General features: G+C 39.2%; 1 protein-coding gene across 3 annotated transcripts in view; it reads right to left on the reverse strand.

Moving 5' to 3' along the window:
• The window catches only part of CTDP1 (CTD phosphatase subunit 1), a 95,746-nt gene extending 69,885 nt beyond the window's left edge, over positions 1-25,861 (reverse strand). For all 3 annotated transcript variants that reach the window (XR_002467572.3, XR_004147804.2, XM_021553400.2), the window contains exons 1-6: positions 25,755-25,861; positions 11,606-11,689; positions 8,949-9,042; positions 7,430-7,558; positions 5,951-6,101; positions 808-898 (exon numbers count right to left, since the gene is read on the reverse strand). Coding sequence is in view for 1 of the 3 variants with exons in the window: in XM_021553400.2 (XP_021409075.1) it covers positions 808-898; positions 5,951-6,101; positions 7,430-7,558; positions 8,949-9,042; positions 11,606-11,646 (506 nt within the window). In the remaining 2 variants the exon portion in view is untranslated. The remainder of the gene's footprint in view (positions 1-807; positions 899-5,950; positions 6,102-7,429; positions 7,559-8,948; positions 9,043-11,605; positions 11,690-25,754) is intronic.
• Positions 25,862-27,791: the final 1,930 nt, after the last annotated feature.

The raw sequence follows: 27,791 nt of genomic DNA on the forward strand, positions 1-27,791 counted from the left end.
ACTGGTTTTTGTTAACCAATAGCTCAAAGTCAACTATCACAAGGTCAATACACTACCTATATATAGACAAGTAAAAGACACAAGAAGAGTTTTTAAAGAGTAGATTCATGCAATCCAATGAATTGGATTGAAACAGAAGTGCTAATATCACCCATCACCTAGGTGGAAAAGGAGGTAGAGTACTTAAGATGCATATAAAAAACAGAGCAAGAAAAGAAAAAAAGCTTTTTATTTGGTACAATCAGGTGTGGAGGGGCAATAACTTTAAATATTTCATAAAGCTGCATTAAACGTATCTATCTTAGAAAAAATCTTGTCTTTATACTCTGGAGAAGATCAGAATGTGAATTTAGACTAGAATATAAATTCAAGGCTCTAGATAACCTGATTTCAAGAAACATTGGGAAAAGAAGGTGCTTTTAGCACATTTGAAAGCCAGAATAATTGGTTTTCAATTATGAATTAAACTCACACTTAGAATTTTGGTTTAATTAAAACACTCACAACATAAAAGTCATTACACAAGATCACAAGACAAGGTGAAAATATGGTTGTTATTACAAGATTAAGAAGTGGAAGTGAAAACATGATGCCATGGCATCACACTCTTACTGTTCTGCTACCACAAAACCCATCAAGTAGAGGAAATGCTGCAATGCCCAACACCTCAGTTTTACTGAGGTGGTGTAGGTATTTAAGAGGCAGATAAAGAAGGATATAAACACATTAAGTGCAGAGGGAGTAATTTTTGTTATCTTCTCTGTTTGTTGTCGTGGTTTGTATAATGCCTAAGACCCATATACATACCTAAGGTTCCCAGTTTTAGAAAATGGATCAATACATTCATCCCTTGACAATATCCGATGGGAAAAAAGCTTCTTTTCAGGGTCCAAAAATCCTTTTGGAAGAAGAAATTAAAAAGTTAATGTTCAAGATGTTTGTTCCTTATTTATATTTTATACACTTCTGCTATTTTAATTTGTGCAACAGCAATTTTAAGGCATGAGAACAGATGAGAGAAAGTATAGTGGATCAGGTATTTGTAGCTAATTCAGTGAGATTAATTTTAAAAATCTGACCTAATTTTCTTTCAAGATGGCAAGAAAACTGAATTTGTGATAACCAAATAAATAAGGCTGAAAGAGAGACAGTAGGTGATAGACACATGATTTTTGCAACTTACATTTATCTCTCTATAGTTGGTTCTTTAAAGCTAAATGCTCTCCTGAGCTCATTATGCCTAGGGACTGCAGAGAAGTCTCACAAGAGTTGGCAATGTGCTGCAATATTTAAGCACAGTACGAAGTTAAGAGACTGTTCCAGCCAGAGCTCTTGCATTTGTAGGTTTTAAGTTGTACCTCTAACAACTATTTCAATACATTTACATATAATGAATATGTCCTGGGACTTCTAGAAATATTTAGGCCCAGTTGTAGTAAGTTTTCTGACTGCACTTTTCAAAAAAACTAACAAAGAAACAAAAAAAAATCCCCAAAACCAAAAACAGAAGTTGTACCAGCTGATCTTAAAGCAAGATAAAGCGCTATTATTTAGGAAAATGATGACTCGGGTGTACAAACACACATGCACGTGCTTCTGAACCTAATCTCCAGTAATGAAGTTCACCTTCATGAGCAGAATGCAGCCACGTAATTGCTTAGCAAGAAACTGGAATATTACATGCTAACCTGTATCTTTTGCTTTACTGAATTTGTACTGAAACTAATATTAACTTCTCATTAATCTTATGACTATTACAAGGCAGTCAATACTTATATGGGAACCATCTTTTCAAGATTTATTGTCTTTTACTTTAAATGATGGCCGTATTAAAACCAGAAAGAGAATTCAAAATGACTACAGACTTTATGGACCAACTTTAATTTTCTTTCAAGGAGCTCAGATTTGCACAGAATATATGCTCAAGACCTTTTAACAGTCTAGCTCCCAAGAGTACCTTAAGTTGGGACTTCAAAAACAAAGTTTAAAAAAGACCTAAAAATCAGTCATCACTTCTGAAAATTGATCCTGCATGTAATTAATATTGATGTGTAATTGGAATAACTTAAAACCCATAAAAGCAAGAAAATTCTGAGTTAAGGACAGAGATTCAACCTTAACTCACCCGACTATGCTTAAGAATTGATGCAAACTCGTAGAATCATCCCCTGTAGTGATACCCTTGCAGTACCTAGGCATAATGAATTGAGAGAATTAGCTATAAAGATTTATTGCTGTACACACGTATACTTTGACAAACTACAAAAGCTGTCACACAAGTTGCTGTTCTCCCCAACAAAATTCTCTTCTGCTAATTGAATACACAGGAACTCTCTACACTGAATTAGACAGAAGTGCACTGATACATGGCAAAACTTCACTGAAGCACTCAGCAGCAATGCTGCCGAGCTAAAACTGTAAGAAAAATGAAGCTGAACTAAAAAAGTCCAAATGCAGAAAGCCTGGCTGCCAGAGATTAGTGATAAGGTAGCATTCCAAAGCTTCACAGTAATGCTTTATCACTAAACTAAAAGTACACTGAGGACAGAGCTCATCAGAGATCCATCTGCAAAGACACAAGCCCACCTTAGGAGAGTCCAAGGTTAAGCTACCTGAGTAACAACACAGAAAACAGCACTGGTCTCTTTTAAAAAAGTTCTCTCCAGGTTAAACTGGTTTCTTTTAGATGTTCCCTAGTCAACTAAGTCAACATAACAAACAATTTCATGTTTTCACATTTCAGGGAAAAGGCAGGTAACATTTCATTAATTTCATCATTTGTTTTCTTCAACACACCAGGCACCCACCAAAGTCACTCTCTCACTCTCCTCTGAAGCTGGACAGGGGAGAGAAAATACAATGATGGGTTCATGAGATCAAGATAGACTGGGACAAACTAAGCTTCCACTTAGTCTCATTCTCATAAATTAGACACTGTGCTAGGTATGCCCCTAAGTTTCTTGAACAAACTGAAGACACTGTAATTACCCTTCACCACACTAGGAGGGACTATCCAGTAGACTCACCTAGCAGAGACTATTGCCCCAGTTGTTTGCTTCCCACCTCAGACTGACTCTTTGCACATAGACTTACCAAAATGTACTGCCTGCTCTTAGATAGACTCTCTTAAAAACGAAACTTCATAAGTAAGTAAAAACTAAGTTAAAACCATCAGAAGATACAATGTTGAAAACTGACTCATATTAGGGATGTCTCAAATCTTAAAGCCTGAGTTAAATAGCAGTTCCCAGGAGAAGTTATACAACAGTTGGAACCAACAAGAATTTGAATAAGTCCTTTTATAAATAAAACTAAAACTGAATTTCTGAAGAATCAGGTTACCTTCAGTTCTACTTGAGATTCTACTTTACAACCTGGAAAGAGCTGTTGACCCAATCTTTCAAAAGCTAGGACAACTTCAGACACTGGTTATTATACATACACACTGTATACATTCTGCAATATATTTGCTGTAACAAATCATACATATGAATACCCTCAACTTGGTCATACTTTCTAAATTTCATTGTAAATTTGGAGTGATTTCACACTGCTTTACTCTTAATAGCTTCTGAGGTCAAAATTCTCTGTGGCATTTTACAACCAGCTTTTAAGCTGACATCTGTTTTAAATATACAACTTCTCTTATAGAGAGTAGAAAAAGAAATACTCCAGGGAGCTCTAGATAATAAAATCCGAAGCTCATCTTCATAAGCATACCACCAGATATCATTTTTTAAATGTCAAACTAAAAAAGGGTTTAGGATAAATTATTTTTTCATAAATATGAATGGTGTTTACAAATATCAGCTAGTCCCACTTAACAGCTTGCACCAGTCATCTGAGATGAAAGAAAAGGACTGACAAGATGTCATCTCTTTTCAAAAGCCTTCTAGGACATGAAAGGAGCAGCTCAGAGTCCAGAAGTCACAAAGATATATAGGATGACTACAGGGGACCTAAGCAAACAACCTTTTTCTCCTAAAAAAGATCCCCAGCATGCATTACAAGTTCTTTTTTATGTAACATAGGGATAACAAAGTATCAAACTGACAGCTCTGCGAGAAACCATTTAACCAATACTGCCATCAAGTGCTCTCTACATGTATCAGCCACGTATTTCTCTAGCATTGCGTTTTGGCTGCACAGGTGGACTAAAAGCTGCATCCAGTGCTTGTCCACAGACCTTCAGCAGAAAGGATGACCAGCACTGCACAAATAACCCGCTTGCAGTTTGAATGCTTTTGATGAGATTAAACAGGTTTGGGCAGAAATCTGTAAGTCTGTTGGTGACAGGAAGCAGCAATACCCTAATTTGGTGGCTATTCCCACTATGGAATAAAAGGGGTAGCTTGAGCATGATGACCTCAGTGTCAGCCTATGGCAGCACAGGGACTGCAGGGTAATTCACACTGGGGCTCAGAGACTAAAATGGGCAGAAGGTCAAATCACACATTGAGAGAAGACAGGGAAAGCACTCAGACATCATGAGTTAACTACCTCTGCAACTCCTCCCTGGCTCTGAAGGCCATTTGCTATACAGCTTCCGACCTTAGGCCAGATCATGGCACACAGACCCAGGTGAGGAAGACTGCCCCGTCACTTTTTTACTACCATATACTGAAACCTAGTGCATAAGAAAACTATTCCTTTTTGCCACAGAAGAATGCATTCCAAGGACAGAAAGGCACAGATTTGTTCATGCATTGGCAGTACACAATAGAAATCTTTCACTTGGATTGACAGGACAGGACATGCCTTAAACCTTTCAAGGAGTGTTAACTGGAGACCACAAATGAACATCACATTCTGATTACAGAAATATTGTATGTTGTCATTCAGAAGTCTCTTATAATTGTCATTACAAGCCTCTTCTATGGCATTTAACATGCATAAAAAACTGGTTTGTTTTGGGTTTTTTTTCCCCCTAAAGTGTTTTAGAGCTAACTAGGACAGCTAGCTCTCTATTTTGGAATCTCCCTTTCATGCCAAGAAGTGGGATTACTGGGACATTGTTGTTCGAGACACTCCTGGCAATACTACAGAAAAAAAGCAAATGTGAAAGACAATTTTAAAAAAAGCTAGGAGACATGGAACAGCAGTATGGATAGTTTGACAGTCATAAACTAAATTATTATTAATTATATTATCTTAGACCAACAGACTTGATAAAGGGAAGTTTGAGGAGAAAATGTTCTTCTGACAGAGAAGACTAAAAGTGGCTTTTACCCCGTCTTGACAGTTTAAAAACATGGTGTCCCTCCTAACATGATTCAGACTTATACACTCAAATAACCAGGGCAGGTTTCTTTTATACTTCTTGGCGAAAAGAAAACATTTCAGCCAGTGACACACACAATAGACTACTACCATTATAATTCAAATACAAGTTTTTGCTTGGAGAAAATATTTTTAAATTCTTGAGAAAAATACGTGAAAATATTGCTAGATTTCTGTTTTTCATTATATAAGTGTATCTCAGCTCCAGGAAGCGAACAGAGCTGCTGTAAATAGATTTGTAGCACCAGAGCTTCCTTTGGCAAAAGGAAACCATATGGGGGCAGCATTCCTCACAAGATGAAATGATGTCACACTGTTGAATTTTACAGAATGGTTACAATAGATCTGTAAGACAACTGAAGTTGCAGATCATTGTTAGGGTCCATCAACATAATTTCTTACCTAATAAGAAGGCACTAGTTAATCTGATTCTCTAATCAGCAAAACAAAGCAGATTTGATAGGGAAAAAAAAGGGATTATTTCTAAAATGACAGGCCATACAGGCACTGCCTTGTAAACAAGCTGAGAATTCTACCCACAGGACTATTTAGGACATGGCTTTGCACAAAACAAAAAACAAATACTTGAAAACAACTGCATAAAGATTATTAATTATATGAGTATGAAGGCAGGGTAGATAAATATTGTTAAATGTAACATACTACTCACCTGCAATTGTATGTGCATACAGTCTGCTGCCAAAAGTAAAAACATGTAATTCATAGAGCTTGGCAATTTTTTCCAGGAATTCCTTACAATGAGGACGCAAACGTGTGTGCAACATAGGCTCACCTCGACCTAACTGGAAATGAAATATTCCCTAGAAGAAAACCATGTTGAATGTTATCAAAATAGCAAACAAAAATGTCAGCATTCCAGAGCTAACCTCTTCCCTCACTTCAACTTTATTTGGTCCTATTAGATCAAAGCAAGCTTTAGCCACAAGATTATGTGGATGAATAAAATCCAAAGCATATTTTTGCTCTGTGCCATGCAGTTCAACAATAAGGCTTTAAAATGCAGGAAGCTGTACTGTTGAAAAATTTATGACACAGGTGTCTTTCTTTCAAACCTTTACTTATGGGAAACCTATACGAGAAACTTCTCAATGTGCTTGTTTCAGAGATGTTCAGCATCTCACTACAATCAATACTTCACTTTGAACTTCTGACAGATTCATTTCAATATGCACTGAGCTCAAAGAAAGTATTTTCTCCATCCAACAAAGTCTGTCTTATGGAAACATAGCATCAGAGAGCAAACCAGGAAGGAAGCTTACAGATAAAGATCCTACTTAAAAACCTCACAATATTTTAGAACTTATTTTTCTTTAAACCGTGAATTTATACTAATAGAGGCATAACCTTTCAGACAGGCAAGATTTTTTAATCCTTAAGTTGAATATTCATGGTTCCCTTTCCTCTTTATTGCAATGTACATTTCTAGTTTTCTTTTTCCTAGCAATTGTGAACATATGCTAAGACTGCTGGACATGCAAAAATAGGAAGATGAAAGAAAAGAACTAAGAAATCACAGTTTGCATGATATTTATGTTGGAGTTTACATTCTCTTGTTCTAGACACTGTACACATTTCAGCCTGTTTCTTGTTTTAGAGCTTCCAAATTAGAAATGGTACAAGACAATAGCACTTGTCAGTTCACTAACAAGTGTTTCATGAAGAAATTAAACCACAACACACAACCTCTCCCCTCCTCACTCCCCCCAAAAAATATTAAAAAAAAAATCCCTACACATACTCATAAAGTGACAGACATAGGAACATACAGGATTGCTCAAAAAGGGACTTTGAACAGTAATCCACTGTATCTGCCTCAGACTTGGTAGTCACATTACTGAGTACTCACCTTGTGAATTGCAGAGGAAGGAAAGTAGAGATTAAACATAGCTACTTGAAATATCTCTCAAAATGATTAAAAAGGAAAAGTGCAGAAAAGCATGAATGGAAGAAAGACAAATGTCCATTTAGATGTAGAAAAAAAGGAATATATTATAGAAGACTTGATTCTCAATTTCTTCTTCAACTATAATTTTACCTAACCAGAGAACATTCTGTTAAAGAACTATAATTTAAATGTTGTTAGAAACATTCCTATTGTTATATTGGATTGAAAGGTAACCCCAAATACCTTATTGGACATTTGCTGGCAGTGCTGTTCTGTAGTATGGATCAATGTCTGGTCCAAATCTACCATAAGCACCAGTTTTCTATTTCGATGTAGTCGCTGTTGATCTTCTCTTCCCAGCTGCTCAGCTTGCTGTAACAGAAATATTCACTGCTACCCTTAGCTTAATAGAAATAAATTAGGTTTATTGCCCTTTGTATACTGCACACATCAGAATCCCTTCTGCTACAAACTAACTGCACAAAAAATGATGTCTCAACATAACTGTTGCAATGGCAGCTGTGGAAGAATTTTTTACAGAAAACAAAATGTTTTCAAAGTCTACTCTCAGATCTTTGTGATGTTATTAGCTCTTAAAATTCAAAAACTCAACACAAAACTTTCAAATGTAACAAATAAGTAACCACTGATTTAAGGCCCAGTGTCCCGACAGGAAATAGCAGTAGCTTTGAACACAAAGTAAAATTCATCAGTAGGTGTGAGAACATTTCATCGCTATGTCCAGAAATTTTACATTATTAAGTACAATATGTCTGAAAACCCCACATTAAGTAGAAATCTGAAGCTGCTGGTGACCAAAATGATACCTGTGAACTTCAAATTACAGAATGTATGCCTTCAGACATAAACAGCTACGATTATGCCACACAGGCACTAACATTAAGACCTTATAATCCAGTAAATATTTACTCCTCCTGCACATATTTAGAAACTTTCCAAGTACCACATGAAGTTCTGTGTTCACCTGATTGACTTCTCATAGCAAGTTGCAGTTCAGCCCTCAAGAGAGCTGAACTTAAAAGTAAAGTCAGAGCACTACAAAGCAGCAAGGATCAAGTGCAAACTGCCCTTTGAAACACTCCTCTATGATGGGGACACCTCTAGCTGGTTACATCTTCTCAATTCCCCTCACTGATGTTCTTTGGCGAATTACCAGAAAAAAGAAATCAAGCAGTAACATAAAAAAAGTATAAAGAGAGCAGGTTGATAAAGAATATAAACAGAATGTTCATCTTCAAAATAAACATGCTCCTTTCCCCCTACACAAACTGAAGGATAAAGAAGCATATTTTGATAACTCAGATGGAACTATTAATGAACTCAGAATACTTGGAGTATTTGAAAAATAATGAAATAATTTTACCATCCAAAGGTGAAAGTTAAAGCTAGGCTTCAGAGACACTGCAAGCTTTGAACAGATGTCAGCTAATGGAACTTTTCACTAACTGTTCACTCTTGGTGACAAAAATGTTCAACTATTAAGTTTACAGGCTGTTGTCAAATTGACATCTTTACAGCACACAGCTCTAAAAACCACCAGTATAAACCATGAGAAAAATCAATCTGCATGAAGATAAACTTACAAAACCCTGGGGCCACTAATGTACAATCCCAAATTCTTCTTCAAAGGGATGCCAAACTTCCTGTATCAAGTACATACAACATTTACAAAACTACTGTAATTAAGTTTCTCAACTGTGGAGATACTACGAAAGGTGTGAACATGCATCATGGTACTTACCTCAGAGCTAACTTTCAGTTCTGGGACACTGTGAACCATTGATACAGTTGCTGTGGATAATGGCACGCTCTGTTTCCCATACTTGCTTCGTATCCTAATCACACAGAGAAAAGAAACATCACATGAGAAATGTTAAACAGACTAAAGTCTGTAGCCTCGAACTACTCACCACCAAAAAAATGATTAAAAAGAGCTATTTTAACTAGCACACTCTTTCAAATTCTTGCTAATGCAAGCTACTAGACAAAATTAATTCAGATCAAAGAAGTTAATCAGAAAAAACTGGGCAAAAAGTCACCATAGTAAGTTATACTTCCATAGAATTGTTTTGTAACACATGAAACCAAGATGAAACACATCTATGTATTGATTTGCACCAAAAAACAAGCTATAAACTAGGGAAAACTACCAAACCACTCAAAATTACTCAGTTTTTTTTTTGTTTGTTTTTTGGTTTTTTTTGTTTTTTTTTTTTTTTTTGCAATTACCTACTTCTTTTCCAAGCAGAGTATGAAAAATATAAGCAAAGCATATGCAAAGTTATTCTCTGCACACAGTGTGATTTATGGGTGACTGCTGCTTCAAAAATAGCATTGAAAAAAAATGACTTGTGCATATACAGATATCAACGCACAATAGGTGTCACCCTTGTGTGCATACATAACTGTGAGACAGAGTGTGTGTGACTGCACACGAGTACAAAATTGCTAGAAAACTGAGCAAATAACCCTGTATAGGATCCCTTTCACTAGCTTACATCAACCAATTTATTGGAAATTCTGACATCTCACTGATGATGCAACAATATTAAAAAAACTTTCCATACAAATTTTGTCCTAGGTGACATATGCATACCTTTTAATTCTCTCATGTACCAGTCCCATCAAGGACAAGATCTGGTATCACATCTACAACAAGAGTTAAACCAGATTTCACTTTGTGACAAGCAAACTGCTGAGGATCAACTGTACTGAGCTGAGGCTGACACAGCCACAGAGAGGTATCTTTCCCCATACCATAGTGTATGGCAGCATTGACGTTCAGGTACAAAAATATTTGTTTGGTCTGAAGTCTGTACATTTTAGCATCTTGCATCCTTTGCTTCAGAGTTCGGAAAACTTAATCTTCAATCCTAAATGGCATTTTAAATGAGCCTTTAAAAATTAACTGTTTACAGACCACTAGTTGTATGACTACTAAGAACACTGTACTTATTTTTTTCCAAGCAAGAAAAGCATCAATGCTTTTGAATTGTCATAACACAGTATTTCAGATGCATAAGCCATTTTGTGTAAAATAAAGACACAGACATAAGACATAGTAAGAAGTATTAAGTGAATAAAACTTAATTTGCTGGATACCTTGAATTTGTCTGGATTTATCATATGAAATGATAATGAGTATAGCAATATTTAGATGTGACTGTTTTCAAACCTCAAATCAAGTATTCACTCAGGACAAATTCACGATTATCCTAACTTTGCTAGGTTTGCCAAATAATACTTGTTTACAAAATATTATATTTAACTTTAAATAAAAAGTTATATCCAAACATTAACCAGACTACTTCTTGCACAGCACTCTCAATATTCAGTTCACTTGCACTGGTTTGTGGGTTCACAAAATAATTCTTAACAATGAGCATGAGTTAAAATGAAATCAAAGTATTTCCAGCCAAACAAAATGAGTATGCAACATTAATTTATAAAATCCAGGCAATTATACAGCTTGTTTTGGAACAGCTGTTGAATTAGTAATTTGATATGCATAAGAAACATACTCTTTACCAAGGAATGAGACACAGCAAAGGAGAAATATCATCCTTTCAAATCATATTCTGAATTTGCCTTCTTTTTTGCCTAAGGCTTAAATTCTTTTAGTTCCATGGCAGAATATTTCACAAAAAATTGAAAACAATTAAGAAGCCTTAAATCAAAAGCACTATAGACAAGCTAGCTCCCATGCAGACACAGTACAAATGAAGTAAGGTCATATGAATGAGACTACTATTACATCTCAGCTATTTGCACCTGCACAGATAAAGCTCTCAGGTTAACTAAGCGAGCCACTGTTGACACATCATACAACTCTCAGTCTCTGGTGAATATATGGAAAACAGAGATGAGAATATACCTCTCTATACATGCTCCTTATATTTTTTACTTAAGTTACCCTACATTACCTCAATGAAAAAAGAGCATGCACAGTTCTTAAATCCTAAATGAGTGAAGCCCTCAGAGCAGCCTTCTCTTTACAACCTTTAGCAACCTGAAGGACCTAAAAGAAACCTGGAGAGGAACTATTTACAAGGATGCGTAGAGACAGGACAAGGGGGAATGGCTTTAAACAAAAAAGGGTATGTTTCATTAGCTGTTAAGAATACAACCGTGCTCTGTAGAGTGTGATGAGGCACAGGAACAGCTTGCCCAGAGAAGCTGCGGATGTCCCATCCCTGTTTAAGGCCAGACTGGATGGGACTCTGAGCAACTTTGTTGACTGGAAGGTATCCCTCCTCATGGCAAGGGGGATGGAACTAGATGACCTCCAAGTCCCTTCCAGCCCAGGATATTTTATGACTCTATTAGATGAGAGAAGGAAGAGCTTGATTCCTAATCAGAAGCAAAGAGAAGTTGGAAAAAAAAGCTGACAATACTTACTGAGTTAAATCTTGGCCACATTCTGCACATAAGCCTTTCATAACAACAGGATGGCTGCATCCTTCCAGTCTCACCAAGACAGTCCTGAAAAAGACATAGGCATTCCATTTACAGATGGCAGATTACAGACATGTAGATCAGTAACCCACAGATTGAATTAATTCAAATAATAAATTCTGGTTATGACTTGCGTGTCAGCCCCTTGAGATATATGCTTTTGCCACAACATGGTGAAAAAGACAATAATCTATATTTTCAAATTATTAATTCTGACAAGTTTAGAAGTCACTGAATCATATACTAAGGTCAGTTTCTAACCACAGTTTAGCAAGGAAGTTTGATGAGAACAAGTATTGTTTGTCCAGGAACAGTTTACATTCACTTACATACAACCCCCCATTAACACCCTACTGAGCTACACAGAAATGAAAATCAAATGCAGACACTTCAACATCACAGAACAGCTCTGATTCTCTTTTAAAAATCACTGAGTACAATCACTAACCTAACACTGTCAAGCCCACCACTAAACCATGTCTCTAAGCACCACATATGCATGTCTAAAATTCATCCAGGGATGGTGTCTTGACCTCTTCCCTGGGCAGCCTATTCCATTACTTGACAATCCTTCCTGTGAAGAAATTTCTCCTTATATCCAGTATAAACCACCCGTAGCACAACTTGAGGTAATTTCCTCTCCTCCTATTGATATTCGGAATAAGCAACTCCCATCTGGCTACAGCCTCCTTTCAGGCAGTTGCAGACAGTGATAAGGTCCTCCCCTTGAACCTACTTTTCTCCAGACTAAACATCCCCCACTCCCTCAGCTGCTCCTCATCAGACATGCACTCTAGATTCCTTATCAGCTTCATTGCTCCAGGACATGCTCTGGACCTGCTCCAGGACTTCAATGTCCTTTTTGTACTGAGAAGTCCAAAACTTAACCCAGGATTTGAGGTAAGCCTCACCAGTGCCGAACACAGGGGCAGACTAGCTCTATACCAACTTAATCTTATTATTTTCATGGCAGATGTATATTGTTTCAATCTTCTCATAAAAATATTTTAATTTCTGATCCTTAAGATGACTCACCACATCTTAAAATAAAGACATAGGAACTGATATTTTATTCTATCTTTTAAACAATGGCTAAACCAAACCAGAAATTAGAGCTGGAAACAGAGAAGTGTGACAGTCATTATTCCAAACTCTTTAGAAAGACAACTATTTAGTTGGACTATTCAACTTTTCAGCTGAATAGTCCAACTAAAGTATTCCTCTTCCAGTTATCAAAATTCCCGGTCTTGAAAATATCATTATTTATTTTCTCTCAAACACTTAACAGTCACTATAAGAGACTTGTTTTCTTCATTACAGATGGAAAAGTGATCTTTCAGGCTTCCTATTTTTAAAAAAATTTAAGATGCAGATAGCAGTAGTTCAGCTACTACAAAATTTCACCAACTCCATAATAATGAGCTACAGCATCTCCCTAATATTTAAAAAAAATTTAAAGGTCAAGGAGCTAAAAAAATGCAATGAAAAAGCAAAAAATCCAATGAAATCCAAGCTCTTTCATAAACTGACTGTACTGCTTCAAACCTGTACTGCAATAAGCAGACTGCAACATGAAGAAAACAGTTTTGCATGCCCAAATCTCTCACTCATATATCTGACTACTAAGCATTTGGGAATTCTAAGTAGAAATTAAATTTCTAAATAATACCTGCAACTGCTTACTTGCAGTGTGCCCCTTGTTCTTCAACAACCAGAAAAATGATGACTCTACTAACAAAACTGCAGTTCATGCCCACAGTGAGGATTATTTTCCTCCTCGAGAGCAAAAACTAGAGTCAGGTCAGGTTTATTTCAAAAGAAGTTTTCACAAGCCATCATACTACCAATATTACCATTTACAAAAGTGCAGATCTATGTCCTTCTCACTGGCAGCCATTATCTACTTGGAAATTACACCTCCTCTTCCTATGTAGGCATCTTAGAGCTCTTTTTTAAAAAAAACATGGTATGTATTTCACAGAAAACAAATAACTAGTCTTGGCTTTTTAAAAGAACTACACAAGACAAAGTATTCTAGTGGCCCTTCACTAGTGGCAATTCATTGTGTGATTATTTCACACATTTCACAGAATTTTGGTCTCCTCTCATCCCCCATGTTTGCATTCTTTCATTTGACTCTTCTCTCCATTCCCTTTGGCAGTATCTCTGTCTTTCTGCCTTTTACCTTGATTCATTGCTAAACTCCTTATTAGGCTACCAATGCACATTAATGACCATGTCAGAATTTTTCCTTCTCACCATGTGTTCAGTTTATGAATCAGAAATAACAGACACATCTAAAAGGCAAAAAATGTGCCCCACAGTACAAGGTACAGAAACATGCTTAAGAGATTACAGTGTGAGTTTATACCCCAAATGGATTTGTTTTCAATAGTTCAGAAGAAAAAATGCCAGCTTAGAAGCCACAATATCTCCAGACATTCTTTACTTCGCAGTCAAGGTAACCTCACACTCCAGGTATGCAACAGGAGAAGCTGGTATACTCCTGGGATGAGATGTGATTCAAAATTGAACATGCAAGAGCAATGGTTTTTATAAGAAAATTAGAGCTCTAAATTACTCATTGCTGCTGCTCCTAAACAGCACCTCTGTACCTTATTTCAAACCAAGCATGCCACTAAACAGCAGTTTTGCCCCCGCAAAATCTAAACATAACCAGAACTCCTGGCCACACTTACCTGTGCTGGAGATAAAACAAAAGTACATGATACAAAGTCCTCTGTCATATTGTTCTCTGTGATGTTTAACTCTAAGAGCAGAGGAAGAACTCCAAAGCCCTGATAAACTTCTGAGCAACATACAACCAACTGGTCAAGTTTCAATTACAATTGTCAGGATCTTAGGCAGACATCTCTCAGGGAAAAAGCCAAACATTACTTGGTGCTGCAGAAAAAAAGCCTGAACTCTACTAAGGCCTAGGCATACTTAAATTTTAGCATATGTGTTTTAATTACTAAAAAGGAACAAACACAGATCTCAAGAAGAATGATTTTTTAAAATTTCACACCTAGAAGCTTTCCTTTTATTGCTGAAGTGAGGGATTTTCAAAATGTCATGTCCAAGATCGAAGCCAATTATCAAACAAAAGTGAGCTGAATCCAAGTATGTATGTATGTCTGGTTTTAAATAGCTGCATAAACCAAACACAGGTCTGGGGCCTGACCTCTTCTCAGGGTTGTAAGTGAAACCCACTTAGAAGAACACAGCCTTTTTCTATTCTATTTCTGCAAAGAAAAACAGATTTCCCCTCCTACCCCTTCAAATAAGAGGAACTAGGACACGCTTTGCTGCTGGCAACATTAACAGCATCTTCATCTTCTTTAGGACCCACACGATGATAAGCAGAGCTAATTGGCTACTTCAACAATAGCATTCCAAGGAAACCACCTCAAAAGGTGTAAAATCTATTTCTAGTTTTACAAACTGTCCCAACTGTGCAGATAAGCTAGGTGAAGCAACTGGGTAAGAACCACTGCACTGTGACAAGCAATCTTTTTCTGAGTAACCATGGAAGTGGTAGACCATTCCAATACCCAGTCTGATAGCTAAATGACTGCAACAGAACCATAAACTACGCATGTGGTTTCTTCAGTACAATGAAACTTGAACTAATAAATAAGAAAACCCAGTATGGGCCCCTACTCAGATTCCTTCCAGAAGTACTTGTAAACACAGAAATTAGATGTGCCATTAAGGTAAAATTTTACTTCTTGTGTCCACAATTATGAATAGGAACAGGCATTTACCAACAGCCTCAGGATGCAGCTGATCATAAGCTCATCACTGTTCTCCCAGTACTGATACACATTCTATTTCTAAACCAAGTCTTTTAATAATATCTGCTTTAAATAAGCAGCATGTAAAGCAAAAAGAAAGAAAACAAAAAACAAACCAAAACAAAAAAAAAAACACACAAAAAACCCCAAAAAAACAAGGGGGAAAGCTTTCATGAAATCCAACATGAACATTTTGCTTTTATTTACAAAGGAAGTCAATGCCTGTGATAATCCTAAGGCTTGGTCACTACTGTTGACTCCAAATGGAAGAACTTTGATCAAGCATAACCATGGCACTGGTTCCCGATAACTGAATTACATTGGAAAGCCAAAACAGAGTTCTTCTATTTGTGTTACACCACAGTTATAGCAACCAGTTTACTGGATCAAGGGAACCCATTGTAAACAAAAAGCATTCCCCTAAACATTTAATTATTGCTTGACTTTTTTGTGTTTGTTGGTCTTTTTTTTCAGCATGATCTAACACTTCCAGCAGCAAGTGCAGGAGTTACAGAAAAACAGAAACAATAACTTCTTGAGATTTTTTTTTCCATAATAAGCAAACTGCCTGCATCAAAAGGGGCTGGCCAGCTGCAGCACACAAATACAGTGGCCATAAGATGTCTTCATAGTTGTCTTCAGTAAAGCTCTGTACCTTAAGGACACTCAGCATAACACAGTAAAATAGAGAGGTTCCCTCTGTTACTCAGAACAAGTCTAACCTGACTGTACATTAACCATGGCCTTCTATTACAGCTTGGCTTCACTTCCAGAGACAACAGCTCAAATGTCATGCTGCCAGAGAAAGGCAATGGCCTACATTCTTTACTCCCCACCCTCACATTTCCTCTGAAAGCCCATCCCCTCCTCTGGCACTACCAGAAAAGATGATTTCAGTACCCTGCAAGGTCGAACTCACTAGTCCTAACCAAGTTTTCTGCTGGTTTTAGAGTTAAGCAGCTGGTAAGACCAGTCCAGCAAGGGCGATAGATCAAAGCTGCAAACGTTCCACAAACATGGCTAAGACTGGGGAAAGACAGACACAGTTTGAGCAACTCATATTTTCTCTCACCAGGCCACTTAGCATTTATCTTGCCTATCTGTAAAGACTTGCTTGGACAACTCCAAGTCATGGAAGCGTAAGTTTTATTTATTATCCTAAAGTCTGCTTCCAGGTACCATGCATAGGCATTGAAAATATAGTGCAAATTCACGAGATGAAGCTACTGCCCTGCACTGACTTGTATCTCATGCAAGCGCTCACAGCCAAGCAATTGCTGGGTTTCCTCAGGTCTGTTTGGTATAAAGAGAGACATCAACTACAACAAGAGATACACACATCAAGTTGTCACTGTGATCTCTTAAAGCTGCTGCCCTCAATATGTTGCCATGTGCCCTTCCAATTTGCATCAGAAGATGTCTAAGTGTATTAATGCAGCAAAAGGAGATGCTGGAGTGCAAGTGAACAGAAGTCACCATTACCCTGGCTCGGCAGAATGCTCAAGGCAGTGTTACTGGCAAACTCTTAAGGGGTAAAAATACCAAATGAACATATCTTCAGAACAATGATTATTAATACCAACCATTACTGAATCACCCAACTGATCTAGAACAAATATGAGCACAAAATCCTTTAGCTGTCAGATGAAGTTAGAATCAACCTAAAGCCTGCTTCTACAGTTTCATTAGTCAGATTTCTGAAATACTGACATTTTTGTTTGCGTACACCAGAACAGTATTTTGTGGTGTGTCTGCAGCATTTAGAACTCCTACTAACAGCCCTTATGATTAATTTACATCAAACCACAGCCTTTGTTACATAGGACTCCAGTTTTGTAGCAAGTAAGCCTAAATCACCTTAGTCTCACCATGTAAGAGTATATAAAAACTGGATTTATATATTTAACTCTCATTAATATCTGTGAGGAAGCAGAGAGTCCTTGAAAAATTGATAAAATATACCAGGGATTCACAAAGACACTCTGCACTTGTTGCTACAGGTAACACATGGCCTACACCCTCTTCAAGCTGTTGGAGGAAATGTCCACTACAGCAGCCACTTAACTTACATTCAAGAACAGCAAACACACAGAGCTGCATTTCAAGTATGCAGATTTTATCCTTTTGATAAAATCCCCCAAAACCTGAAGAAAACTCCCATACCCTAGCCTAGACAAGTAACAACTGCTGTGAGCAGTAGCTCATAGAAAGCACAGTTCACACTTGAAGGCATCATCTCAGCTCCCCAAAGCTAATAAGGAAATTACTGGTCTTGAGATTATTTTTCCTCTGTTAAATACAGACAATTCACAACTAGAAGTTAATGTGTTGTGAACTTTTTTCTTCTACTTTTCAGGCAAAATACCTATTTCAGGTTGAGACCAAGGTCATAAATGCCAAGAGAAACACAGGCCCGGAGTTTCTGGGTTTTATTTATAATGCAAAAAACATCTTGAGCTTGAAGTAAGTCTACTCCCATGATTTGCAAGACTTTAAGTATTTTCATTTACTTCTGGAGAAGAGTTTGCATTAAAAACAAGGAGATAACCCTCTTTCACCTTCTACACTGACAGCTGTTGAACAGCTTCTTGCACATTTCAAAAAGACACTTCTAAGAGTTAACAATGTATAATAAAAAGGTACTAAAAAACCTAAACAAATGGGCTTTCAAACATTATTTACCATGTGTTTTTATTTAGAACATTTTAAACCAGAAATATTATTACTTAGGCAAATTCAAAACTTTTTTTTGAAGGGTAAAAATACAATTCTCAGTGCTTTTACATAGAACTCCTTTAAAACATAGAAAGAATTCAGAAGTGAAAAAAGATGCAAGCTGTAACTGTAACTTGTATCTGTAGCAATAAGTACTTCTAGTAATCACAGAAGAAAACAGGTTGTCATAGCTCAGTAATTCATTTAAGCAATTAACAGCTCTGCAGCCCACTCCCCCATTATTGTTGTCAACTGCTGACATTACCTTTATGAATTTGCTTTGCTATTGCCACTTCTCTCTGACTGCAGTGTTAGTCATGCAGCAGTTCTCAAATACCCACTGCGAAACTCCACCTGGGAGTTGAGGAACATACATCTGACAGTAGGATCAATCCAAACCTAAGTGATGAACCCTAGCAATCTAAGTGGCACTTAAAATTTCAAAGTGACTGAGTAGTGACTATATTGGAAGAACAATAATTAACCTAAACCTGCAATTTTCTCAAACCACACTTCAACTTACACATCAGTTACTCAAGAATGGTACTCACAGATTAACTGTTGCAAATCCAGACAACAGTCTTGAACTAATTCCACTGCTGACTAATTTTTGTTTTTTTCGGGCATACACCTCTCTCTGAGATAAAGGCACATAATTTCCCCCTTATCTCAGACTAACTTACCACTGCATTCCTCCTATGCCCAGTCAAGATCACATGTAATTACCAGAACAAATCTGGTTTGCCTCCTGTACCTCTAGGTTCACATCTAGAGAAACAGCAACAGATGAACACCAAAACAGCCTGGACACCAAAGCAGAGAAAGGTGACTCAGCATTTCAAACACAAACACACAGAGCTGACATCAGAGCTATAAACATGGGGCTTTACTTCTTCCTGTGCAAAGAAATCTGGGAGGATCCTGTCATCTCTCCCCCTCTGCATTGGAAAGCTGCATCTATTAACAGAATACTGCACCTTCTCCAAATGTTTTATCACTTTTCCCAATAAAACCATACACTTAGGCAATCGCAGTCCCTTTGTCTGTTACTTTCAAACAACAAATAAAATGGGAAGAGGCTTACCACAGGATGCACAATCCTCAAGTCTAACAGCTTCCTCCCATCCTTTCCCTTTATAGATACTGTGGCAAACTAATCTGGACACTACATCCTGTGTGCTCTCCTCTGGGACTTGCTGTTAAACCAGATGAACACAGTTACATAGGAAAAACTAACAACTCTTAACACTCTTAAGAGCAATTATGAACCAAACTGTCCTAAGTTACACCACAGTGTTCAAACAAGGAGCAGCAGCTCCACATTTGACAACAACCATATGACAACAACAGCATCATGTGAACCCAGAACCCAACACACTCTGAAAGCAGAGGACAACAGCTTAGAAAGCAGCCCAGTTTTAAGTGTGATAAATAGTTGTAAAGCTGATGAAGATCTCTTCTTGAGCAATGTTTTCCTTGGCTTGGGCCACCTGCCTCCCCTCTGCCCTTCTGTGAATGAGAATCCACAGCATTCACCCCACTAAGCTTAGACCAAGACCTTTTTGAATGCTGTGAAGCCTTAGATGCCATTTTTAAACTAGAAAACAATAGAAAGCAAACAAATAGACATTATTCAGTTATACTGTATCAAAATCACTGCCTTCTGCTACACTGTTTCTTAGAACAGTTGTAGAAAAGCCATTACAGGTTTGTTTGTTTTTTTTTTTTTTTTCAGATATTAGTGCAATAGTCACCTGGCAATATCCCAACTGTTGTCTTAAAAAAAGGAAGCATTTCCTTTAACAAAGCAGCACTGTGTTATAGAAAACCAGGGGAGTCTTTCCATCTTCTAAAGCCTTTTTAAGACCAGCAGTCTCTCCTGCTGGTGACAGTTCTATCCTTCCCCTATTTCCAATTCTGCAGGTCTGACTTCAGCATAGCCAAACCTAGACAAAATATATAATCAAGATCCTTAAACTGTAACCTGTAATGCATTACCTGCTCTCCAGGAACTAATTTCATGCTCCTCTATTTGCTTTAAAAGGCAACTACTGCCAATTCAGCTATCCATATATAGCAGAAGACCTTAACTTAACCTTTGATTTTTAACTACATAAAATAGACATCTATAAAAATATTTTTTAAGTGACAACTTACAATTAATTGTCTATTATCATTTTTCAAAACAGGTCCCAAAAATTAAAAGTTGACAGCTCTTTACTGAACCTTGAGGCTAGTATGTCCCATCTGCAAGTATTTTTAACATTAACAAGTACTCTTGTTAATGCTTAAGAATTTGCAATACCATCACCCCATATTCACTTTTATTTAGCAAGTTCAAATGTCTCATTAGCCATTTACCTAAGGGGAGTCTTCAACTAGATAAATCTGACCTTGAAAATCCAAACAGCTGTGATCCCTGCTAGGGGTAGCTCTTAAGTTAACACCAAACACAGAGTCATCAAATCACAAAGGTCCAAGTAAGCATGCAAATTATACCACTGAGGTTCCTCAGGAGAAAAAACTCTTTGGGTCAAGACAAACTTTCAGAACAATTCAAAGCTAAAGTCTTGTCACTCACTCCCTTCCTCAAACTTTTCCAACCCTTCCCAGGACAAACATATAAAAATTAAAGGTCTCAATGCAGTCCTCCCATGAAAATTTTTGTCCATACATTTTCTCTTTAGAAGAGGAAAAACTATAGAAAACCATGTCACACTTGCTGAGAAGAAACAACAAGCACACTTGCCTTTGAAAAAGACCGCTTTTCTAAACAACCCTGGTATTAAAGTAAAGCTCAAAAATACCCTACAGAAATTAGAGAGCAGTAACTAAGAAAGAAAATCCATTACTGTTTGGGTAAAACTACAATCTATTTCCAGCACAGACATCTACATACCAATGTTTTTAAAAAACTGCTATAACCAGCTTGTAGTTCTACAATAGGATGGATAAAACAGTACCATGAGCTATCTCATTCTGTCTGCTGGCTCACAGATTCACACACAGCAAAAAGTCCTTGAGCTCAACTAAGATGAGCAGCTCATAGTACAAACTAAGAGAGCAGAAAATTCCCTGTTTTGTGAGGATCCTTGTAAGGATAAGAATGTTACTATAAGAGACTATAATACATAATATAAAAGACTATAATACAAAATGCCGAATGGAACATACACAACCTCAAAAATGTTATTCCCCAATGTTGTCATTTATTAAATGTCATTTATTCCCTTGATGACTCCATACACAATCACTTTGATCTGACCCATCTATGGGCTACTGCTGAAAGGATAAATTACTCCTCCCTTCCCTACACCACACTCCGGTTGAAGCAACTGAATAAAATGAGGGAATTGATTACCATGGCTCATTTTACAGGAGATTGGGCGGGAAGGATGAGAAACCAAGCCAACTATAACTATATGGTTTACAACACCCTACTCAATGCAAGCTGAAGGCACTCAAGTCTGAGCATCCCTTCCAGCCATCTCTCATATTAGCATGAAGTAACCAGGAAACCATGGTCTGAGAAAGCCGCACTGAGAAAAATGGCATACACAAGGCTGCTACAACCACTCTACCGGTAAATCCCAAGCCTGATGCCCGTTTCCAACCAAACCTGACTGAGCAGCTTGATCCTCTTTGATGAAGAAGCTCCTACAAGTTTTGTGAAATCATGGCCATGTAAAGATAAGGAACTTTGTCTTCTACCATTCAGTAAAATGAATAATCTTATGATCTTCCAACTTGTTAGGTGCCTAGGAATAGGCAAAAGAGAAGGCAATGAAAGACAAAAGCCCTCATTTAGAACCTGCATCTTTTTCACTATCCAGCTCAACCAAACACCAGAGAGATAGCCTCCTTGTAATGTTTCTTGGTATCACAGTATATGGCAAAAAGGAGTGGGGGAAAATTTTTAAAAAAAGAGATGAAAGTCAGAAAGATGCTTACTGAAACTTACTATAAAAATAATGGGATGAATTCAGGCATAAAAAGGAATTGGATGAGATTGAAGTTAGGATTGTTAAGTATTATTCAATAATCCTCAATGTTTGGTACTGAGGAGTTTTTTAGACTCATGACTTCATTAAATATTTGCCAGGATATTATGAAAATATTTGTGTCAAACAAACAGCAAGGTGCTTTTTCCTGTAGTTTGTTAGAAGTGTCACCATTTTAAAATAAACTGCAATTTATTGGCATTTTTTCCTCTTGGAAGACTGTAAGATACATACTGGGAAATGGCCTTAAGTGGACAGTAAACTAGACCACAAGCCTATGTGACATTAGATAACCAAAATAAGATATTTTAAAAATATATAATCACATTTCTGGCACAAGAAAAATACCAAGCAATGACACAAAAATCCTGTTTTAGAGAACAAATCCCCACTACTTTCCTGCTATATTCTCCAAAACCAAGAAACTACAAGTTTTGCTTCACTAGGATCCAGACAGTTAAAAAAAGATTTTTATTGCAACATAAATATACTCTGTAGAAGAATGCGAATTTTCACTATTAAAGGTGAAAATTTGCTGTGGTAAGACACAAAGATACCCAGGTTAAATATATAGGTAACAAATATTTCAGAAGACTCTTCTAATGTGAACCAAACAAGACACTTTCAATAGTCTGTCCCATCAGTAGGGCAATCATTTTATATTAGAAATGCTTATGTAAGTATTTGCATAAAGTATTAATACTGACCCAACCCAGAATCCTGCCAGACCTGTAGCTGCTTCAGAATTATTAACTCTAATGGATAACTGGCACTAATAACACACAGAGCAGCGCAGGATTTTTGGCATTTTATTTGTTGCTCCTGCTAACCATAAAAATTATGCTTCATTAACATCAAAGGCCTTTCATTAACTGCTTCCTGTACTCCTTGTTATTTACAGTCCTAAAAGGTTAGACACCTTTTCTCTCAAGTTTCAGTCTGACATCTGGTGCAAGCCTACCTCTGCAAGAATAAGCAAAACCTACCTACTGCCTGGATCCTTGGGCTCTTCCCTGGGGAAAGTTTGCACCCCTGTCAATGCTAAAAAGTGGGTAATAACACTACAAAAAATTAAATGCCATAAATGTGCAAAATTACTTCCATGCAGCAAAAGATTTAATCTCACACTTTATATGAAAGAAAAATAATCAAAAGTTATAAATGTATCTGCGTAACTGGGAGAGACTTTTGCTAAATGATGCCTTTATTTCCAGAAATATTATGACCTGACAAAGAAGAAAACTCAGCCACTGATACTGTTTATCCTCAAATAAAAAGGTTTGATCAACTTATGTTCTCATGTTCTAATGAAATGGAAAAATACTTTGAGTAGAAACAGTACTTCTACAGTGTTTCAGTGTTTGAAAAATATTTGCAAGTATCTTAGAGATAGACAGAATTCAGTACTAAATCAGCCAAGTTCATTTTTCTAAAGGTGGCACGGCACCTACCATTCTGGATAGTTCGAATTAGAAAAAGGGCATCTTCTGCAGATGATGAATGAATTTCAGCTATGTTACCTACTTTAATCACACCAGTGTTTTAATATGCAAAATCTTAACACATATTGAAATATTGTTAGTGAAATGTTATTATTTCAATTCCACAAAATGGGAAACCACAGGCAAGAGATTGAATGTTTGCAAAAAAAACCTTTTAAGTGACCAAAGAAATGTAGTTATGTCTTCAATTACTGACCAGTTCTACTACCCCTAGGTCATGCTTATTCTGCCTCTTCACTTGAGCTTCTCCCTTGCACTCACCCAGTAAATACCACTGCAACAAGCAACAGAGGAACCTCGCTGAAAAGTCAGAATTCCAGAAGCATAATGCCTAGCAATGGTCAATATCGAATTCAATCTTTCAGTTGTGTAAGATGTAAATATTCCAGAAGCCAAGAACAATGGTAATAAAGAACGCCATTTATATTCTAATTGTTTCAAAGCAAGGACTTATTAATTATAATCAAGCGACTCATGACAAGACAAATCCAGTAAAAACAGTGTATAAAAATTGGTGCATTCCTGTCCATGAAGATAACATTGAGCAAAGCTAAAACTAAAATGCTACTAAATCAGCAGCAGACCCAGACTACTTTAAATTGATTATATTTCTCACTTACAATATTTTTAGTTTGATTTTCCTTCCAAGTGCTTAGCTAGCACAATGAAAAACCTAGATAAAGTTATCTCCCCTTTTATTCAGTGCTACCAACATGAATTTCCTCATGCATATGGCGTTTTAAAATTTCAGCTTGCACTTTGAAGATCTTTTTTAGTCTGACCTAGCACTGACAGTACCTTTGTTCTACATTGGTATTAAAGACAGCCCATGCTGCGCCAGATGCAAGAACAGAATGCTGATGCAGCACAAAAGGAAAGCCACCATCTTACCTCAGAAAGAGCTATCTCTATAGCAAGAAACACACAGCTTGCACCTCCTCAGTAGCACATTATCTGACTGATACAAAAATGTATCAGACTGGTCTTTTTCTTGAACCTTTCAGAGCCCTCAAACACAGATGTTTTGCATATACTAGTGAATTTCAATCAAGAAAGTTTAGGCCTGGCTGCTCTCACCAACTGCAATCAAAGTAAATATCTTGCTGTCATAAAAGAGAGGAAGTACATTGTTTAACTGGTTTCCTACTGAGAAAGAATAAATCTGCTTAAAGTACAAGGTAGCAGGCTATTCGCCCAACTTAACCTAGAAATCGGAGCGCCCCCTATCTATCAGGCATTTAAGAATTTAAAAGTCAACAAACATTCAGCTTTATCAAGACAGACTCATTGCTAAACTGCAGGGGAAAAAGTCCCTTGCTCTTCTGAAAGATAAAATCGTGGTTGTACTTGTGAAGTCTTATACATTAAAATATCGACAGCATTAAAAACATTTAGACTGCTAATATTACGCGTAAGGTACTTAATTTTAAAATGCCTCGCTGCACTGTTGTTTCCCATTAAAATTCCTTCTATGGAGCACAGAATGATCTGTTTATTCCCCGAGTTTTGCACCAACCTAACAGCCAAAGTAAGAAAAGTATATTAGGAGAAGAGGCAGTAGGTAGAAACTGATGCACGGGAAGTTCTGCCTGGACACGGGGAACAACTTCTTTATCATGCTGGTGACTGTCCATTAGAAGAGGTTCCCCAGACTGTGGAGCCTCCCTCACTGCATATATCCCAGAACCATCTGGATGTAATCCCGTTCAACATACCGTAGGGCGACGCTGCACCACTGTGGTCCCTTTCAACCTAACTCATTCTGCGGTTTTGTGATTTCTAAGTAGTGTAAGCGCAGTGCTTCGAGAACCCCCCACACAGCAGGAGGGACGTAGGCGCTCTCTGAGACAGAGCTCGCTCACACCGAAGGGCTCAGCTCCGAAACACCACGGGGAGTGGACCACGATCCCTCGGCACCTCCCCGGCCGCTTCCTCCTCCTCCTCCTCCTCGCACGGCGCCTTCCCTGCGCACAGCCCCGGAGGAAGGGCCTTTGTGAGCAGGGCCCGGCCCGGCCCCTGGGAAGCCGCGCTCCGCCGCGTCCCGCCGCGGCTGCCCGCGCCGCCCGCCCGCACTCACCCGGGCGCGATGAGCTGGCCGGGCCGCGCGCAGAGCTCGCGCACCACGCCGGGCCGCTCCGCGCGCAGCCTGCGCTCGGGGCCGCCGCGCTGCGAGCGGGCGGAGGCGCCGCTGGCCGCGGGCGGCGGCGGAGCGGCGGCGGGGCCGGCGGGGCGCGGGGCGGACGGCGGCGGCAGCGGGGCGCAGAGCGCCAGCACCGACCCGATCTGCACCGCCGCCCCCACCGACACCTTCCACTCTAGCAGACGCAGCGGCCGAGGGCCTGGAGCCCGGATCTCCGCCACCGACGCCGGGCCCTCCGCGCCGGGTCCACCGCCCCGCTCCGGCCGCTCCTCCATCGCCCCGGCCGGGGGCGGAGGGTGGGTCGGGGGTGCCCGGCAGTGGGGCCGGCCCTGGCGCTGCCGCCGCCGGGGGGCGTACGGGGCGCCCCGATAGTCAGCGGCGGCGCCGACGGCGGCGGGGTCACGGCGGCTCCGCGCAGGCGCCGCGCCGCGCGTCCGGCCGCGCTTAAAGGCACAGGCGCGGGCGGCGCGGGGAGGAACCGCGGCTCCCCGCGACCCCGCCCGCCCGCCCTCAGCGGCGTCACAGAACCGGAATTGGAGACTGTCCCCAGTTCGGACCTGTGGGCATCGTCAGTTCCGAGTTGTGGCCCTGCACAGAGCACCCCTAGAATCACATCGTGTGCCTGAGAGCGTTGTCCGAGCCTTTCTTGAACTCTGACAGGGTCAGGCTTGGTGCTGTGACCACTTCCCTGGGGGGCCCGTGCCGGTGGTCAAGCCATCCTCTGGTTGAAGAACCTTTTATTTTCTTATTATCCAACTCCCTTGGTTTAGCCCCAGCCAGCAGCCACGCCCTACGCAGCACCTTTCTCGCTGCCCTACCAGAGGAACTGGGGAGAGATGTGGAAGGGTAAAAGCTGGAAAACTCGTGGGTTAAAATGAAGACAGTTTAATAGGAAAACCAAAAGCCATGTGCACAAACAAAGCAAAACAAGGAATTGATTCGCTGCTTCCCAAGGGCAGGCAGGTGTTCAGCCATCCCCAGGAGAGCAGTGCCCCATCACATGTGACAAATTGAGAATACAAGCACCATCGCTCCATCATCCCTCCTTCCTCCTTCCTCCCTCCACTTTAATTACAGACCATGATGTCATGTGGTCTGGAATATCCCTTCGATCAGTTGGAGTCACCTGTCCTGGCTGTGTCTCCTCCCAAGCACCCCCACATTCATTGCCAGCGTGGCGCTACAGAAAGCTGAAAAGGCCTTGGCTCTGTGGAAGTCCTTCTCAGCAATAACAAAAACATCTCTAAATTATCAGCCCAGTGCTCAGCACAAATCTAAAACACAGTCCCATTCCAGCCACTGTGAATAAAGTTAACTCTATCCTGGCAAAATCCAGGGGACCAATCTAAACCTCCCCTGACACAGCTTCAGGCTATTTCCTTGGGTCCTGTCACTGGTCACCACAGAGAAGAGATAATGCCTGCCCCTCCTCTTTGTGTTGTGAGGAAGATGTGGACTAAGTCCCTACTCAGTCTCCTCCAGGCTGAACAGAGTAAGCGACCTCAGATGCTCCTCATACAGCTTCTCCTCAAGACCCTTCACTATCCTTGTGGACCTGCTTTGGACACTCTCTAAGATCTTTATGTATTTTTTATATTGTGGTGCCCAAAACTGCACACAGCACACGAGATGAGGCTGCACCTTTGCAGAGCCCATTTGGACAGTCACCTCACTCTGTGCTGATGCTGCCCAAGGCCTGTACCCTGAGGAGCCTGTGGAAGCTCTGCAGCACTCTCCAGGTCTCCCCTGGGTCAGAGGGCAGATGGAAAAGGAGAGTGCCCTTGCCTGGCAGAGCAGCCACCTTCCCGTGGCACTGGCTCCACACCGCAGTACACTGGCAAGGAGGAGGAATAGGGATGTCTGGCAGAGAGGAGTTTGGATGTGGACATATCCATGAAGGATCTTGGACATGGACATGGCCCAGCAAAGGCACAGCCTAACAGGGTCACTCATACTATCCTCCACAAGCCAGCA

The sequence above is a fragment of the Lonchura striata genome, chromosome 1 (genome assembly GCF_046129695.1).
Source record: "Lonchura striata isolate bLonStr1 chromosome 1, bLonStr1.mat, whole genome shotgun sequence".
Taxonomy (NCBI): domain Eukaryota; kingdom Metazoa; phylum Chordata; class Aves; order Passeriformes; family Estrildidae; genus Lonchura; species Lonchura striata.